Below are 16,833 nucleotides of genomic sequence, written 5' to 3' on the forward strand. Positions count from 1 at the left end.
GAGGTCTGGCGGCGCGGGAGAGGGAGGGTCATGGGATAGGCGTTGCGAGAAGGTGGAGAAGAGCGCAGGGAGGACACAGTAAGGGCAGCGCTTGGTGGAGTGATGGCGACAGTGGTTGGTGGATGGTTGCACGGAGGAGAGATTCCGTTCTGGTATGATGCAGGTGAGAAGCGACTGTGGTGTGTGGTGCGTTGGGTGGTGCTTGGGGTGCTCGGGATACGTACGAAGGGTGATCTCGTGTTGTTATACGAGGGTGGAGGGGCGGGAAGATGGGTGACAACAGCCGTGAAAGAGGAATGGTGCTGATTCAGGAGGAGAAAGGAGTAGCTGTACTTGTACTTGTACTTGTAGAGAGTACCTCGTACTGATGGTGGTGGTGGTGGTGGTGGTGAAGCTCTTGGGAGCGGCGCGCAGCGCAGGCACTTCCGCCCAGCGGCACAGCCATTGAATCTCTCAATCTCTCACTCTCTCACTAGTCGGTGGCAATCACATTGCTTTTCGTTGATGCTGTCCATCCCCCTCATGATTACCAGATGGATCGATGTCCATCTGCCTCGTACTCGTACCACTACCACATTCACTTGCTGGTGCGTCGCCTGGGATGCTGCTCTTGCTCCTTCACCCCCGATTCCCCCTCCAGCTCCTTAACGTCGCCCTGTAATTTGAGCCTCGCCTCTTTCTCGACCACGACCACAGATGATTTTCCTCGAGGGAGCCACCAGGAGCCTCGTTCTCCACCTCCACACCGGCTCAGGCGTTGGCTGTTGGTCGCTTGTCCAATCATTATGGCATGACCTGCGGCAAAATGGTGCCATCTCATCTCCATTCTCCAGATCGCATAACGGACCCCAGCGCCGTGCCTAGCTCGTTTAATTTTTAGACTCCCCAGTTAATGCAGACGAGATGATCCCTGGTCCAGCAATCTACCAGAGCAGCTACCCAACCACATGCTTGTACCTTGCGTTGGTCGCGCTCAGCTACGGTGTTCCTTTTGTTACGGAGGACTCCACGAAGTCTGAAAATAGTTAGGATGCAGGAGAAGCATACAAAATCAAGGAGAATATGTAACATTCGTATCCATACACCCTTTCACTCACTCATTCGCTCAATCCGTGTGTCCCGCATCGTGATCATAAACGCCTTGCTCTCTAGCAGAACCCCTCAAACCTGGAAAGAACCGTCAATCAACAATCAACTCCCAACGTTCATCTGCACATATTGGCACAAATCCCCCAGAAGCAACTTCGATCCATGATGATGCGTTGCAGTGAAAGGTGGTAGCCGCCTGAGGCTATCGAAAAGGGGGTTTACCGGGCAGTGCGATTTTCACCATTCTATCGGCTGGTTCGATGGGACAACATAATGAAACCGCCATGAATCTCTTCTCTTCGGGACGAATAAGTCTCCTGCAATCCGTGATACCGGATGAACAACTGGTGGCGGTCTGACAATTGGATCCGACAAATGCTTGATCCGAGCTGGACTGTTGTTTTCCCTTTCCATCTTGGGATTGTGTGTGCTTTGGTCGATACTCTGTGCCTCACTGATGCTGAGGCCGTCATCTTCATCTTCAGCATCACTAGAGTGAACCAGGTCCTGGGTGTTGACTTGTTCGGAGGACAGCGTTTTGGCTATTTCCGTCTGTCTTTGCGGCCTGCCAATGACGCATAATGGAAAGCGCATTTCAGGTTCCGCGGCAGGCCTTCTGCGGGCTTCCATGACGGCAGCACTGGGAGGCGGAAGCAGCATCCAGGCAGCTTCGGCTCTCGTAGCAGGTAGCTGAGATACAACTGGAGGATGTAGGTCATTCACTTCGGGATGCCTTACTCGATTGTAGTCATATCGTTCACTCTCAATTGTGGGCGCACGCTTCCGTCGATACGCCGAAGGGTCTCCCACCTCTTCTTGCTCCTCGAGATCCTCGTGGTGCATTCCCGAAGTCGCCCGATTCCACATTCTCGTCACTCTCTCTGTAAACCCAGCTAAAATCTCATCCTCTCGGTCATATCTCTTCCAATTCCATTTTGGTGGATGGAGTGTCGTGCGGAGCGAGTCTTTTAGGTTCTCCATTGCACTAGACAGCCTTCTTTCTCGTGGTGGTCTCTCCTGAAATGAAGCAGACTTGGCACAGCTTGAGTCCACATCCTCGACCTCATCCACAGAAGATGTCCTTGTTGACGACTCAGGAGGCGAGTCTGTGAGCTGAGCTGATGGTCTTGCAACCGACTTTGCCGGCTGAGGGCTCGATTCCGGTGTTTCAGGAGACGAGGGAGCAGCATCCGAGCTGGGCGTCTCTGTGTACACTTTCTTTTGCAGCTTCTGCAGCAGCGTGTCTTTCTTCCAGCCCTTTGGTGGTCCGGGCCCAAGCATTAATTCTTCTGCCCACGCCTCATTTGTCTGGAACGGCCCAGGCTGCGTGACAATGCCTGGTTGAGTGACGACAATTTCTGCTTTTGCTTGTGCTTGCTCTTTCGCCTCCCTCCTCCTTTTCCGCCGGTGTCTATAGCCGAGACAGGGAGAGCAAGAAACATAGTAGAAGACTGCAGACTGGACTCCGCGAAGGAACCAATTGCCCGGTTCGGCGGTGTAGGGAGCAGACGCCATAGTCAGCGTTGAGCGTACAGGGCTCTCCTTATTTGGATGGGTTGAGGTCGTCTTCGCCGACCCATGGTACCGTTTGCGGTGACAGCAAACAAGCAAGGAGTGTGTGGTGTTGGTGGGTGGAGGGGGTGAGCTAGAATCAGCAGTGCACGGCAAGTGCGAAGGAAGTCGTGCAAGAATTCCACATCAGTTCATCAGTCAAATCACTCGTCGATCTGCAGACACGGTGACGACGTGGTGGAGGCAGTGCTTTTGATTGACAGTTTCATAGGTGATGGGGCCAGCCAATAACACAATGACAACAAGGAGGACAAGTTAGAGACAAATTCACGTGACAGGCTAAGATTGGCGCCGAAGATTAGCCGATCCAACACCTTCTCTCGGTTCTCAGTTGATGCTGCTTTGTTTGTTGTGATCTTTATTGACTGCTTTCTTCTTCAGTGTGGTTTATGAGAACCTTGCGCGCCCACTGTTCAATATACTCAACTCAGAGCATAAGAGATCAGAGACGTTACCCAATAGTAACTTCCTATTGTCGCCACACACAGTGCATCGATTCGACCACTTCAGGGACTGAAAAGACGCACATGAACGAGGTGCGGAGTATTCCCAGAATTGAAGAAGGAGCGGTGCATCAATCAAAGGTGGTCCCGTTATGATTCTGGATATTCTGGACACGCAAGCCTCCCTATTTTTAGTCGTGGCCCCTTCTGAATATGAACAAAAGCTCGACCCACTCTCATACCTTATGGTCAAGAAGCCTCCTTCTGGCTTTTCTTACCCTTGTCTCTAGCATTTCAAGAGCTCCAGCGTTTGGGAGCCTAAATGCTAGATCTTGTACTGACACATCGCTGGAATCAAAACATTTGACATCTGTCCTCGAAGGGAAAGGCATCTGCAACAGGTAGGAGTGGTCTTAAGGATCATAGCTAGAGTAAAACAAAACGTGAAGCCCTATCTCAGCATATTTCTCCTTGTATAGATGAAGACGTTTCTTCCAGTCGCATTATGGCGGAGATCATCCTGTAGAGTAATTATCATCCCATGCACGGCAACGCACAATGGCGTTGATTTCCTCTCCCCCAATCGATCCCCCAACCCTGTCTAGATCTGGTCAATGATTGGCTTCAAGCAGCATCTGGTGTCTCTGGACATGCAATGATTGACGTCGTGCAAGATTTTTCCTTGCCGCAGATCCCCTGCCCATCACTATTTGTGTGGCTTTCGGTCTCATCTAGGTTGCGGTCAAGCCAGGGATATTGTTATTGGTCAACTGAGCAAGAACATCCTCTTCGATCCTTCTTGAACCTTGAAAAAGCCTGTCTCGAGGAAGGATGTATTCAACCTTGTGTGTATGGACAATAATATCTCTAAGAGCCTGTGAAAAGGTCCCGAGACGGAGTATGCCAATAGGGTTAGATAACCCCGTCCGTGAAAGAAGTAAATTTGTTTAGTGAATACGAGATCTCCCTTCAAAGTCTCTTAGATCTTCGACCGGAGGCGTTATAATGTTCTGAAAGACAAGCAGTTGGAATTCTTCGTCGTCCGCTGTTGAGCTCCTGGTCTCCAACCAGAAAAGGCATTTGCTCACCGCATGGCCGTAGCGGAAGCCACTCTCGGAGTAGACCCGATCTAATACTGGAAAGGCCGCCTTCAAGTTGGCAATTGCTTCTACGGCATCTTTGGCTTCTGGTATCCGTAAGACCGATATAGTCTGGCACAGGGATAACTCAACTGAGTCCAGTCCCAGGGGGAACAGTACTTCGCTTCGGATGAGCGCATCGGTCATCATCCCAGCAGTCGACCCTGCCGTCTCCGGTTTATTGATCTCATGCCCAGAGAGATACGGATAGTCAACGAAGGATTTGCTACTGCTGTTGGGCTTTGGAAACAGAATATCGCGGCTTCGCCAATAACTCTTCGCCAATTTCTATGAAACTAAAGGATGCTGGACGCGAGGGTTGCTGCCAAAAACAACCGGTCACGTCTGCTGAGGAGGAAGGCTCGGCGAGCATCATGCGCTCCATCGGGATGCGAGGACAAGCTCATCAGGTCTTCTGGTGACTGTGATTCGACGATATCCTCGTGCTTCTCCACATACAAGCAGTACCTGCAACTACCATCACTTTCAGAGATTGACCCGAGATAGTCTTTCAGTTCACCAGTGGTACCAAGTAGCAGCGAACAAAAGTCGGATATGGGGAGAACCGATGGGACATTCGGGCCTTCAGGCCAAGGACGGCGCTGCAACGTTGCCGTTGCGTTGGCAACCACAAGCTCGACCTTTGTCTCAACCGCTGGCCGTTAACAGGCAGCACTTTGAGAAGTTGAAGCTGCCTTCTGTGGTACAGTGGTTGCGCTGAGCAGAACTAGTACTGTTTCAACTTCCCCCCATTGCCACATTCTCATGGCCTTTGAGTGATCTATTGTCGTAGAGAACGCCATTCGAAGTCGGGGCATAATTAGGCTCAGGTCTTGATCATCGTGATTTTCCAGGACATGCGGCTCAATTCGAAGGTGTACACATTGTGAATCTTTACATGAGCATTTCCAATAATTACCGCACATCACCGTGTTGTAAAGGTTGTCGGCATGCTTTCTCGCTGCTCTTTACCGCAAAAGTGGCTTTTTGGACATCCGATGCTTGTGTCGGCTCTCCTGACAATGGTCCAACTGGTCTATGAGAGTTTTGAGTGAAGCATTGGCGCTGTCGATCTTATTGAGCAAATCCGTATACACGGATTTGGAGAAGATGTCTTTAAACTGCTTGATCTCTCGTTCGACAGAACCGCCCTCGTCCCACGATATCTAATCAGCGAAAGGCCGAAAGTCAGCACGCTAGATCGATGAGGGAACGATCACTAAAGGAATGGTTAAGAGTATTCAAGACGTGGACCACGCATGGCCGAAACCCCACTAATCTGAGTAGCAACCTACCTTTAATGGATCCGCAGATTCAAGCCTTAGTTTCCTGGACAGAATCTCTAACAGGGTCGAAAGCTCGATCATGGTTCTGCTAAAGGCACCGAAGTTTCGGTCGAGTTTTTTGGCCAGCTTGTTCTGCAAGCGCGGATCCATCCAAAGTGGCCCCTGCGGGTTGCCGATCAGCTCGGATATTTCATCCTCGTAGTCGACAAGGCCTTCGAGAGACTGTTCCAATGTGTTTCGCAGGATAGCATGTTGAGTCCCGAGCCTTGCGGAATACTCTTCGAAATGGCGGCCTTATCGCCTTGTTCGAAAGCCCTTCAGAGTTTCAATACCTTGCACATATGCATCGAGCTGGTTCACAATCAGGGGAAGAATTGCAGGGACAATGCCTGTCGTCTCAACCCCGACTACCATCGCGACTTTCGCAGTGTCAGAGGGGCGAAGAGGCAACCTTCGAAAACCGGGTCGGCAGGAGCAGCAAAGAGGCCAGAGGAGAGGCAGGCTCGCGCTTGTGCGGCTTAAAACGATTGACAGTTGACGAGACCCTCGCTCTATACCCCATCACCCCACTTCATCCTGAGCCATAGAGCCGCATCAGCAGTTCGTCCCTTCTGTTCAGCCGGATCAGAGTTCAAACGCCATAGTCGCCGTGGACAACATCAGCATATAATTGCTTCCTATTGCCTATTGAAATCGATCAATTGAGGAAGCGTGACGACATCCTTCAAGTCATTACGGCTCCTACCTTTTCACCACTTATCTAGTTGAAGACAACACGGGCGCTCCTCTGGAGGGATTTTCTACAGTAATCAGCTGGTTATCGAGACAGAGCACCAAGCGACTTTAAATACATTCACCATGACATCGTCCATCTCAGCTGCGGTTGTTGATTGTCTCAAATCTTTTGACAGACTGACGATACGCGCCGAGTTGGCTGCACACGCGAATGAGGTCCACACAGATTCATGGGCCGATGAACTCGGAAGGCTGCGAATCTGGGCAGCAAATATCGGCGCTGGTCAAACAGGCCATGCGTCTCTAGACTATCAGCTGAGAGATGCGTCCCATGTTAGGGCTCAAGCGATCAAGCTTCTCGAACGGCTTCGGCGAACGCTCGAAGATGCTGATGATTTCCTGACCGAAGGCGAGGAAGTATATGAAAATATATTAGCTGATGATGAAGAGGAGACAGAGATACAGCAGATATACCGTGGTCTTGTCAACACCATTGATTACCTTTTCCAATCGAGTATGATCATCCGCAGGCCTGCCGCTCACGATAGGCTCCTGGGGACCAAGAGGCTAGATGCTGTCGTCTTTGAAAGTTTTGATCGCGACCATGTAGCAAATAAGTATCCCAACGCCAACAAACCCGTTATTGATCGGTTAGGAACTATAGGCTGTTTATGTTAGAGACTCGAGGCATGTGGAGTAGGACTCGGAGAAACCTGGCCTGTTCACTCGCAAGAGAAGGCGTTCAAGAATCTTCACTCACTTGCGATCAACGATGCGAGAGGAACCAAGCGCTTCTTTGGTCATATCACAATGGCTGCCCTTTTTGGGCCACCTGTACCTTTCATCATTGCCTTCCTGTAGGCCGACCCAGACTGTCGGAATATCCTTCATAGTCCAGCACTGGTTGGGCCCTCTTCGGAGCGACGGCTGGTAGTGGCTCTGGACTGGACATCGTCAGCCTCGCCCGTCATCACAACCAAGGTCATTATAACCCGGTCTAGACAACTAGAAGGAACAAAATGGAGAGATAGGGATGGCTTGAAAGTTGAAGATGGACTTTGCGACTCGACCGTACGGCGCTCCTTAAATTGTTGGACGGAGCTTTCGGAGGATTCACACCCGCTTCCACTTAATAATCGATTAGCTCCGCCTTTACTATTTTGGCAAACTTTGAGGACTTTTCGGTACCGCTGGGGCTGCCACGATGGTCCCTTCAGTGCCGCTAGAGCAGGACTTTGCCGTTATCTAGAGCTGTAGAGATAGTTAAAATTAGTGAAAGGGTTGGAACGTTGATGAATTCTGACGTGTCGCAAAGATTTATATGCGTCACCGCACAGCTATACGGCCAAGCATATTCTCTCTTGCGCTTTGTCGATCACTTGAACTTCGAGGTCTCACCTTACAAATTCTTCACACCTCGCCATGTATTGTAGTCCTACTCTACTGCACTTTAGATGACCAGAAACGGAAATTTGTTCCTTCTGCGTATAAGCAGAAAAAGGAAAAGAATGCGAGCATGACTCTTTGTTCTTATTCAATAACCTCCTGTCTCTCGTTGAACTGAACTCGAGACGGGTTTGAGCGACACTTGTTCCTGATGGCCCTGGGATTCCAAGATATCGGAGAATAATACAAAGCGACTTGCTCAACAGGTACAAAAGCCAAATATATCACCTAACTCCAAGGCTATGCAATGCAAAGTCCAGCCAATAAGTCTTCATACAAGTATGAAATCACCGCGTTCTTCTCTGCGGTAATTATCAACTCAGCTTCTGGAACTCTGAATCGAAGTCCGATCCCGCCTGCTCCGGCTCTGCCCATACATCATGTTCCTCCGTCAACGTTGCCAGACCCGGATGATAGGCCTCAGGCTGGTAATTTAGCTCAAACTGTGGTGCAGATTGATATGCAATTGTCCTTGGGATTTCATGTGCTGGCTCCGCACCGCCTTCATAATACACGATCTGGTAGCTGGGATCTAGTTGTCCGAGACGAGGGTCGAGAATGTCGTGCTGAACGGGTACCGCCATCGGCTGAGGCGCAGGATACGTTGTCAACAGCTCAGGGTGCTCAGGGTGCGGCATTCCCACCAGGCCCATTGTGGTTTGGTACTGAGGGAACGGGTCATCCAGCCGCCGATAAGTGATATCCGACACTTGCTCGTACGGCCCCACAGCGGTTGCAGGCTGATAATAGTCGCCAACCATGCCGTTGGAGCTGACCATTATCTGAGCAGGTGCGTACGGATTGCTCAGCTCATATGCCGACAAGTGATGCTGCTGTGGTGGTATCACCTGGTGATATACAGATGGCCTGTCATCGAATGGCGTCAAGGATGCACTTCTGCTTTCGAAGCGCCGGGCGCTGCGACTGCGCTTGGAGCTCTTGACCGAGCCTTCCCATTCCGGATCGCTTTCACTGACGTCGTCATCATTTCTTGCCCTCTTCCCTGCCTTGTTTGGTGCGAATTTGTAGTTGGGGTGGGCTGCGGCATGGTTGTCACGTTCGATGATGGCATATCGCTCGTACAGATCTCTGACCTCCTTCGGTTCCAGAGGCCAGCTCGCGCCTGTCACCTGTGAGACAACTTGGTGGTTGTTCTCCTTGCAGAATTGCTTCACTCGCTCTGCATACGCAGATCGATATAACATGAACGAGTTCATCGGCCTGGAAATATATCCTTTCTTTCTCTCAACCTCTGCCAGTCGCTCTTCGACTGGACGATTCACCCATAGTCCCATATCACGGACAGGTGTCTTATAATCCTTTGTGAGGATGCTGAGTGGTTGGTCGACTGCAGGTCCTCCCTTTTTGTTGCCGGCTTTCTTTCTCAGACTTTTGCGGGACTTTGGTGACAGTGAAGCACGTGATGATTCAGTGCCTCCAGGGCTGGATGGGGTACCGATAGTTCGACCGCTGCGCGTCAAGACGCCGATATTTCGAGGAGGAGTGTGAGATGGAACAGATCTAGCCATGGCCTATTTTGGTCAGTGTGTCGCGTTGGCGAGCTTGTGGACTCCAAACTTACTTGTTGCGGCGTGCAGTAGATCGGGGTAGGCGCTGTATGATAAAGGGATGGGTCGCCATAAGGATCCTGCGCGAGGTAAGCATCTGTCTACCATGTTTGTGCTGTGAACAACTTACGTATGTTTGGTGGGAGATAATCTCTGGTATGATTGATGCTTGAGGCATTGGCGGCGTGAATGGCTCTGGCTTCACAACAACTGGTGCGCTTTGTCTGGTATCGTCGCTTTGGCTGTAATGGCCATCGGTTGAATGAGGAGGTGACGGTGGGCGTCTAGTGACAGAGTCTTGGGCCATTGGTGCGGTAAGTCGTTCCAATGGCAAACGCAACTGTGCAAGCTGATATGAAGTTGAACGTGACCTTTTGCCCTTGTTGTCACTCCCAAGCAATCAAGCACCGAGAAGCTTGCCGACTGGAGCGAATGACAATTATATGTGATAGAGCCTTGCTGCTAAAGGTTTGAGCTGTCTCTTGACTGTTTGGGGCAGTCGCTTTATTATCTGAGCCGATGTTCCAGATTTTGTATCGAGCTGACAGCACCGCCCAATGCAAGTCTCAGGCTTGTCAGATTTGCTATCTGTCGCCCTCCGTTCGAGGACGAAGCCGTACAATGGAGGGAGCGCTTTATCCCAACGGCGCTACTTTGATGGCAAAGACAATTGTTGAAAGGCCTCTGTTGTCCTTGATGAGACTAGGTTGCAAATGCAGATCCGTCTTTATCAATTGTCGCAGCAACCCGTCGTTTGAACGGGAAGAGGATTAAAGGGGTTTGCGGTGTTCAAAGAGTAAGTGTCGGTATGCTGCAGTATAGTTGGAGTGCGATACTTGCGGTGAGGAGGATGGCAGCCTTCCCAGACTGACTTGGATGACGCCAGAAGCAGTTGGCTTTGTCTCAATTACCCGCAGGATGATGGATAGCAATCTCAACACCGAGACACTGACTGCCAGCAAAACGAGAATCTTTGTCAATGCAGAAAAAAAAGGAGGAGAAAGACTCTGAGAAGTAAACATATCAATCAACAGCGAGAGTCTCCACCATGTTGCTTTGGGCACGACGACAGTCGCTTTCAGCTGCAGTTGTTGCCGCATCCGGAAACATGGCCAAAATGTCGCTTTCTGACAACGGTTTGTTTTGTTTTCGGTTCGATGAAAGCAAAAGGAAAGGGAAAAGGGTAACTCCACGGGCTTCCTCATCCATGCTACCAGAGTACCGGGAGTCGTGAGCGGTGAAAGGAGTAGCCTGGTCCTAGGAGCTCTCCTTGGGTCTCTCCATGAAGCGCATCCGGTCTCTCCAGCCTTCAGAGGACCTCGGGAATTCCCCTTGAACACACAGGTCCGTCTACCAATCATGTCGAGAGCTTATATTGACTTAGACAAGGTCAACTCGAATAAGCCAGCTTTTCAAGAGCCATTTCCGTTGTGAAAGGAAGTCGATTAGAACCAGGTTCTGCTCGTTGTGCTCTGGGAGGGGGCCTACGGTTACTCCACAGTCCCCTGCCAATGCACGGGCCAGCGCCAGTCACATTCCTCATGCTTTCCCACAACCGCACGCAGTCAGGACCGGTATCATGCTCTCCATGCTCTCGCTGCTGCGAGCATTGAATTTGGGCGGGTCCTGATTCTGACTGAGCGGTGATTTGCCGAAGGTCCGCCTTCGCTGACTGGCTACCGACGGGTTGTCTGTGTGACGAACGACCCATATGATAGCGGTCACAAACATGATCTCCATGGAACCAGCTGTGGCATTCCATAATCTCCGATACGCCGCAGACATGTTCACCACAACTTTTTAAACGGCCAGCTACCTAGATCTGGAGCCGTGCCATTCTTGAGGCCCGAAGGTTATCCCTCTACAAATCTTCCGACGTCGCTCAGCGCAGAATTTTGAAAGCATTTTCGATACTGAAAGCATCTTCTCTGTCTCTAGCATCAAGTCAATTCAACTGATGCGAAAGCTCAATGGCAGCAGGGGCCCACCAGCATCCGGCCCGCTACCGCTTTGCCCCTGCCTCAGTCAGAATTCGGAGCAGGGTTGATTTTGGATGACTTCTCGATTTTTATCCGCCAACCTAGAGTACAGCATCCTTCCCCCAAGTTTCAGATCACTTCACCCAACCAATCAGGTTTGTAAAGCTCAATAGAATTCTCCGAGACTTCGATTTGTCATGGACCAAGATGATATGCAACCTCACAGGGATTTAATCCACTCGAATGGAAAGCTAATCTGTCCGGGTTTGGTTTTCACTATTTTGAGCAGGTCTTCCGAGCCATTCTCAAAGCGGCATACCGAATACCGACACGAAGCAGCATGCTTCAATTAATGCTGGCGACTGGCATGCAGACACTGCAAGTTTTCAATCTCGCTGTTCACCTCTCAAGCCTATGCGGCATGTGCTGGATCCACCAGTCCCCGAACTGGCCCAAGGTTCGCTTCCGCAGAAAACTCTGTTTTCACCCAATTGCATTCGAATTGTAGATCATCTTCCTCCTTTAGTCCTGTTAAGAGTTAGGTATACTTTCAAAAGTTGCGCATCCTGTAGATCTTGTTGGTGCCCCCCTCTACCTGGTGCGCGTCTTCCTCCATGGTACGTTCGCCCGTCTTTCCGCAACCTAATTCTCGTGACGTCCCCGCGTCTAACTTACCCAAAATGACAGTTTCCTCTCACACCTAGGGGCACTGGGCAGGATGAACTTATCTTGGCCCCTTGCTCGAAGGTGCCTCTGTCGCATACTACACCGTGCTCAGGATCCCTCCATTACCAAACAATCATATTGGGTTGTTGAGCCCTGATAGTGCAAATCCCAGGTTCCGGCCCAACAGTTATTTACCTTCAGGACGTTAGGCTAATATGGGGTCAAGGCTCACGCCTCATTCGCCATTCCCGGTATTCGAAATACTGCTCACCCCCCTTAATCGTGCTTGGCGGCGTCCGCTTGATGTGCATTAGGGCAGAGTTCTTGTCAAGTAGATGGACTCGGTTCAATATACCTTGCACTGGCACGGAGTCACACTTCAGAGCCCCATTCGTGATTGGACTGGGGAGCAGAGAGCCAAACTGCCGCGCGGAATCCAGGATGGCTCCCATAAAGCAACTGGAGTATGTGGGGACGAAGCATAATATATGAGGCGGCTCTGTCGACGGGACAAGATCGGATCTCACGATGGAAGAAAGCATTTGACGGATGCAGCATTTGACGGATGCAGCATTTGACTTTCCACTGACTTGCCCTTGCATTTGGTTCTAGGTACAAACCCCCCCGCGGGATCTACATCCCCAAACGCAGGCTTGTGAGCTCAATTGGAGCAAGCTCTCATGGGCGTGGCAATCGCATTCAAACATGGTCTTAACCCTGACTACGCGCTCCACGTTTTCGCGTTCCTTAGCATTCCTTCGCTATTCTTCGAGATTGACTCTACCCAGTAGAGCGCCGCATCCTGCGGGAGTGGTCCACAACAGAGTCCTGACCGACTACCCTTTTCATGCACGGCAGAACCCCTCTAGAAGGACTAGAATTTGCCTATTTGCGCCCTGGTCTCACCCCTTGCGGCAGACTAGTTACTTCCTCGATGAGTGGTGCCTGTCAATTGACAAATACAGCAAGCAGACCTATCGGAGCGTTCACAAGGACGCTGCAAATATCCTCCAGAATGTCAAGGTTCTGTATCTGAGCAGCCTCTCACATTGCTCGCATCAACTCACCTTCGAGAAGGATTCTCTCAAAGACATTTTACACACACACTCGTGGGGCCCAACACTACGTGTCCTCGTGTGCCATAATAACGCATTGCATTCTTTTCTACTATGGAGGTGGAACATGGAATCAACCACTATCAATGGTACTGGGCGGATTATTCATGTTCAAATTATGGAAGAATTTCTGCACCCTCTATCCAATTTTCAAGCCTGGATGATGGGAAGCATAAGGAACGAGGGAGATTCTGCCCCAGTGAAAATGGTGGTCCACCCACCAAAAACCTCATTTGGCCTATCAGCGGGAAGAGTGTGCAAGAATGGCCCGGAGCCCCGGGAAATCCACGCCTCGTTAGGTTTGTCTGGTGGTAGAGGGCGCTCAAAATCCTTGCCGCTGATCTGTAGCGCCAGCCGATACCCCTTTGGGAGGAGAATGTTGGTTGGCCATATCTCGACATCGAGCTCGTATACCCTTCCCGGATCCAGAGGCAATACCTCATCATGGCTGTGGTATGGTCTGTACGGAAGACTCTTGGATGTGTCCAGCTTCCGATGAGATGCTCGCAGCCAGCCTTGGGCAAGCGGAGTGTGAGGGTCGACTGTGCCTTGGAAGTCGACCTCGCGGTTCTCGGGTGAAAAGGCCTGGAAGGTCACGAACAGATCCATGTCCTCCGTGGATGAAGACGCAAACAACTTGGCGGCCAATGGACCTGTGATCTCCGTGTCGTGTTCCAATGGTGGTGAGGTAAATGTCAGGCTCTCCTCCATTGCCATGTAACTAAGACTGGAAGATTTCGATGGCTTTTCCCATGCCAGGAGAGGTGACGAAGATTGATTTGCCTCGAGATATATCCTCGTCCACTTTGTGTTCGGCAATGGCCAAGATGGCTCCTTTCGAAGCTCGAACTTGTCAGTGAATGGCCGTCGTAGATGTAAGAGCACAGGGGCCTCCCTGTCCCAACCGTTATCGACCCCCTTGAGGAAATGGTCGAAGAACCTCTTCTGCATCGCCATCGGCTCGTTCAGGTAGAACCACTCTTCGTGCCTACCCGGATGACATTCGAGCCACTTCTGTTTCGAAGCCGCTTGCGTGAAAGCCTCGAAGTTGCCTCGCGGGTGGAGGCCAAATCCAGCCCAGCTCGCCGCGCTTAAGAAGGGCACCGTGACCTTGCTCCAGTCGGCCGAGCGAGATCGGTACCATTGACTGTCTAAAGGTCGCGCAAGGACATCCTGGACAGGGTCACAGCGATTGTTTTTCAACTCCTCGTCGGAGAGCAAGTCAGATTCCGGACCGCTCGCGATTTCGTTCATCCAGGGATCCAGGACCGCTTTCGGATTTCCATGTTGTACGGACACGACTTGTCTGGGATACCAGGCTTCGAAAAACGCATTGGATTGAATCCCGCCGTGCCGCGCAATGTCTCGATAACAGTCCGCCGCACCCTCCCAAGGGATCATGGCTGTGAGGTGCGGGGGCTGCAAGGACGCGACCAGCCACTGCGTGATTGCGTAGTAGGAAATGCCACTGAGCCCGACCTTGCCGTTGCTCCAGGGCTGCGTGCCCGCCCACTCGATCGCCTCGTAGTAGTCCTTGATTTCCCGCGGCGAGAACACGTCAAGGTACCCTGGCGAGCGGCCTGCTCCTCTCGAGTCGACGCGGATGCAGATGTAGCCCCACGGGACCCAGATCTCTGGATCGACCGTCTCCCAGTTCATGTACTCGCGTGAAGAGCCCGGTAAGACGTCCGGATACGTCGAGATCAGCCAATCCCACTGCGGCTTGAAGCCTACACGGTAAGGTACGCCCTTTCCGTACGGTCCGAGTGTCATGATCACCGGATGAGCACCAGAATCGGGTCGAAACACGTCTGCGCGGAGGACGAGGCCATCGTCCATAGAGATGGGAACGTCTCGCTCGATGATCATTGCGGCTGTTGCACAATCTCGAACGAAAAACAGGATGGGATATGCAAGTGCTCTCCAGGCAGTGGGTTCAGCTCAATATACCTTCTTTCCTTCTTATATATCCTTGAAGTCCAGCTACCCTGCATTACTAGTAGTTCATCGTTCCGTTCCCTAAGAGCTTCCCCGCTCATTGTCGGTTGTACGACCAGCTAGCCTAGCTGCGGACACGGTACGACACATCCATGCGCATCCAGGCCGAACCACGGATGAAAAAAGGGATGCTCGTGCCTAGAAAGATGCATTCATCTCACGAGGACCGACCCGGACCCCGCAACTGCAGCGTCCAGTCTGGGGAACTGCAGGCATGTACGGCTCGTACCAAGTTGAAGGGCGGACAGCAATGAAACCCATCTTTTTTTGGTCCAGTGAAAAGGGAACTCGGCCTTGGCGGGTTTGTCAGCCCTTGGGGCGCCGACTGCATCCAGTATGATGTGCGTATCGGATCCGATCTGGTAACCACTTCGACATCCCTTTGCACACCAACTATTCGTCAGAGGCGGAGAAGACTCGAAGGAGGCGACCACCTCATACGTGGCCGTGATCTAGGACAAAAAAGGCGTTTGCAGCAGACCCCGGAGTTTCCGTCTCTCGTACAAGAAGCATTTCTCATTCATCGATGTCATAGTTAGATGCGACTTTGTGCTATTCGAGTAAGACTGTCGTACCATGCCTTGCCCTTCGAGGTCAATGCAACGAGATGCCTCGGCAGATTCGATCCACATGAGCGAGATTGTCCGAGCAAGCAGTTTCGCATGGAGGTGTCGAGGAGCACCAACATCAGAATAGCTCCTTTCAAATTAGCCGCATAAGGATGCGAATTTTGCCACTGTTGAGAATTGCAGGCCGTCCAATCGCACTGCAAAAGATGTTGGGCTTTTTGTTTCGTCTTAGTTTCTTGCTCTCAGCCCAGAGGGTTAAACGACTCGTCGATAGACGGCGAAAAATATTGGCTTTCAGGATACGGGAGGATCCATGGGGCTTCCCCGGAAAGAACGATATCTTGCATCGTACCAGGAGCAAAGCTTTGCGTAGATCTATGATTACACATATATTTAGTCGAAAGGAGGGAGATCACCTCCAAATATCTTCACAGGTCTGCATTGCAGGTTGTCTAGGCTTGCGTGCGCCGCTATGTTCCACTATAATAGAAAGTTCTTGCATCTGCTGATACTGAGGCAACGGTGGGAATGGCGACGGTCCCCGACGGCACAAGAAGCGCTGGATTCGGGATGCAAAGCCTTCCTTCATGGGTTTGTTGACATAAGAAGCCTCATCATATCTGTTTGTGAATTTCCCTGCGATTTTGGCTCTGTCCAATTTGCAGATGTCATGGGTGCTTTGGAATGTGGACACTATAGAAGCTTGGTGACTGATATAATGCTGGCCGTCGACTTTGCAACTGAAATGTGATCGTGTGCACTGGAGCCTCGTACAACCATCAGATCGGCGAGTTCAAGGGCCCGCAGCGTGGCGCTGTGTGATCCGAGGAAGCGGATGAATTCTTCCTCAAACGTGATAAGGTCCTGAAGTTGAGAGATGGCGGTCGCGGCAAGTGATATTTGTAAACAGAGTCCCTGGACCTCTACTCCAAACGTTGTGCCATACAGGTTGTAAAGAATTCGTTGAGATCTAGAGAGAATACTTTAAAGTTGCCGTAATGTCCAAGGGAAACACGCAACACCCGCAATGTGCCGAGAGAATCAGGCTAACAATTGAAATCGGTATTGCAGAGACCAAGATGCAGCTCTCGCGGTGGGTCGAGTCTCAGGGCCGTTCCTGGTGAAGCATTCAAGTCTACGAAGGTATCCCAAGACAGTGTATTCCCATGCACTTTATTCAGGGTCAAATGCGAAGTCGCTTCAAAAAGAGACGCAAACGGACGTCCGT

General features: G+C 51.2%; 6 protein-coding genes across 6 annotated transcripts; 1 reads left to right on the forward strand and 5 right to left on the reverse strand.

Moving 5' to 3' along the window:
* Window positions 1–1,326: 1,326 nt before the first annotated feature.
* Window positions 1,327–2,604, reverse strand: A1O5_05493 (uncharacterized protein; the record flags this gene model as incomplete). The annotated part of the gene is made up of 1 exon (XM_007746094.1): window positions 1,327–2,604. The coding sequence occupies one exon, from the start codon at window positions 2,602–2,604 to the stop codon at window positions 1,327–1,329; it is 1,278 nt and encodes a 425-aa protein (XP_007744284.1).
* Window positions 2,605–4,051: 1,447 nt separating this feature from the next.
* Window positions 4,052–4,390, reverse strand: A1O5_05494 (uncharacterized protein; the record flags this gene model as incomplete). The annotated part of the gene is made up of 1 exon (XM_007746095.1): window positions 4,052–4,390. One exon carries the CDS (start codon window positions 4,388–4,390, stop codon window positions 4,052–4,054), a length of 339 nt encoding a protein of 112 aa, XP_007744285.1.
* An 821-nt stretch (window positions 4,391–5,211) lies between these two features.
* On the reverse strand, window positions 5,212–5,943 carry A1O5_05495 (uncharacterized protein; the record flags this gene model as incomplete). The annotated part of the gene is made up of 3 exons (XM_007746096.1): window positions 5,212–5,409; window positions 5,539–5,822; window positions 5,862–5,943. 3 exons carry the CDS (start codon window positions 5,941–5,943, stop codon window positions 5,212–5,214), a joined length of 564 nt encoding a protein of 187 aa, XP_007744286.1.
* A 444-nt stretch (window positions 5,944–6,387) lies between these two features.
* On the forward strand, window positions 6,388–6,942 carry A1O5_05496 (uncharacterized protein; the record flags this gene model as incomplete). Its single annotated transcript, XM_007746097.1, has 1 exon — window positions 6,388–6,942. The coding sequence occupies one exon, from the start codon at window positions 6,388–6,390 to the stop codon at window positions 6,940–6,942; it is 555 nt and encodes a 184-aa protein (XP_007744287.1).
* A 1,082-nt stretch (window positions 6,943–8,024) lies between these two features.
* A1O5_05497 (uncharacterized protein) lies at window positions 8,025–9,239 on the reverse strand (the record flags this gene model as incomplete). Its single annotated transcript, XM_007746098.1, has 1 exon — window positions 8,025–9,239. The coding sequence occupies one exon, from the start codon at window positions 9,237–9,239 to the stop codon at window positions 8,025–8,027; it is 1,215 nt and encodes a 404-aa protein (XP_007744288.1).
* A 3,949-nt stretch (window positions 9,240–13,188) lies between these two features.
* Window positions 13,189–14,907, reverse strand: A1O5_05498 (uncharacterized protein; the record flags this gene model as incomplete). The annotated part of the gene is made up of 1 exon (XM_007746099.1): window positions 13,189–14,907. One exon carries the CDS (start codon window positions 14,905–14,907, stop codon window positions 13,189–13,191), a length of 1,719 nt encoding a protein of 572 aa, XP_007744289.1.
* Window positions 14,908–16,833: the final 1,926 nt, after the last annotated feature.

Source organism: Cladophialophora psammophila (assembly GCF_000585535.1).
Source record: "Cladophialophora psammophila CBS 110553 chromosome Unknown aczJe-supercont1.7, whole genome shotgun sequence".
Classification (NCBI taxonomy): domain Eukaryota; kingdom Fungi; phylum Ascomycota; class Eurotiomycetes; order Chaetothyriales; family Herpotrichiellaceae; genus Cladophialophora; species Cladophialophora psammophila.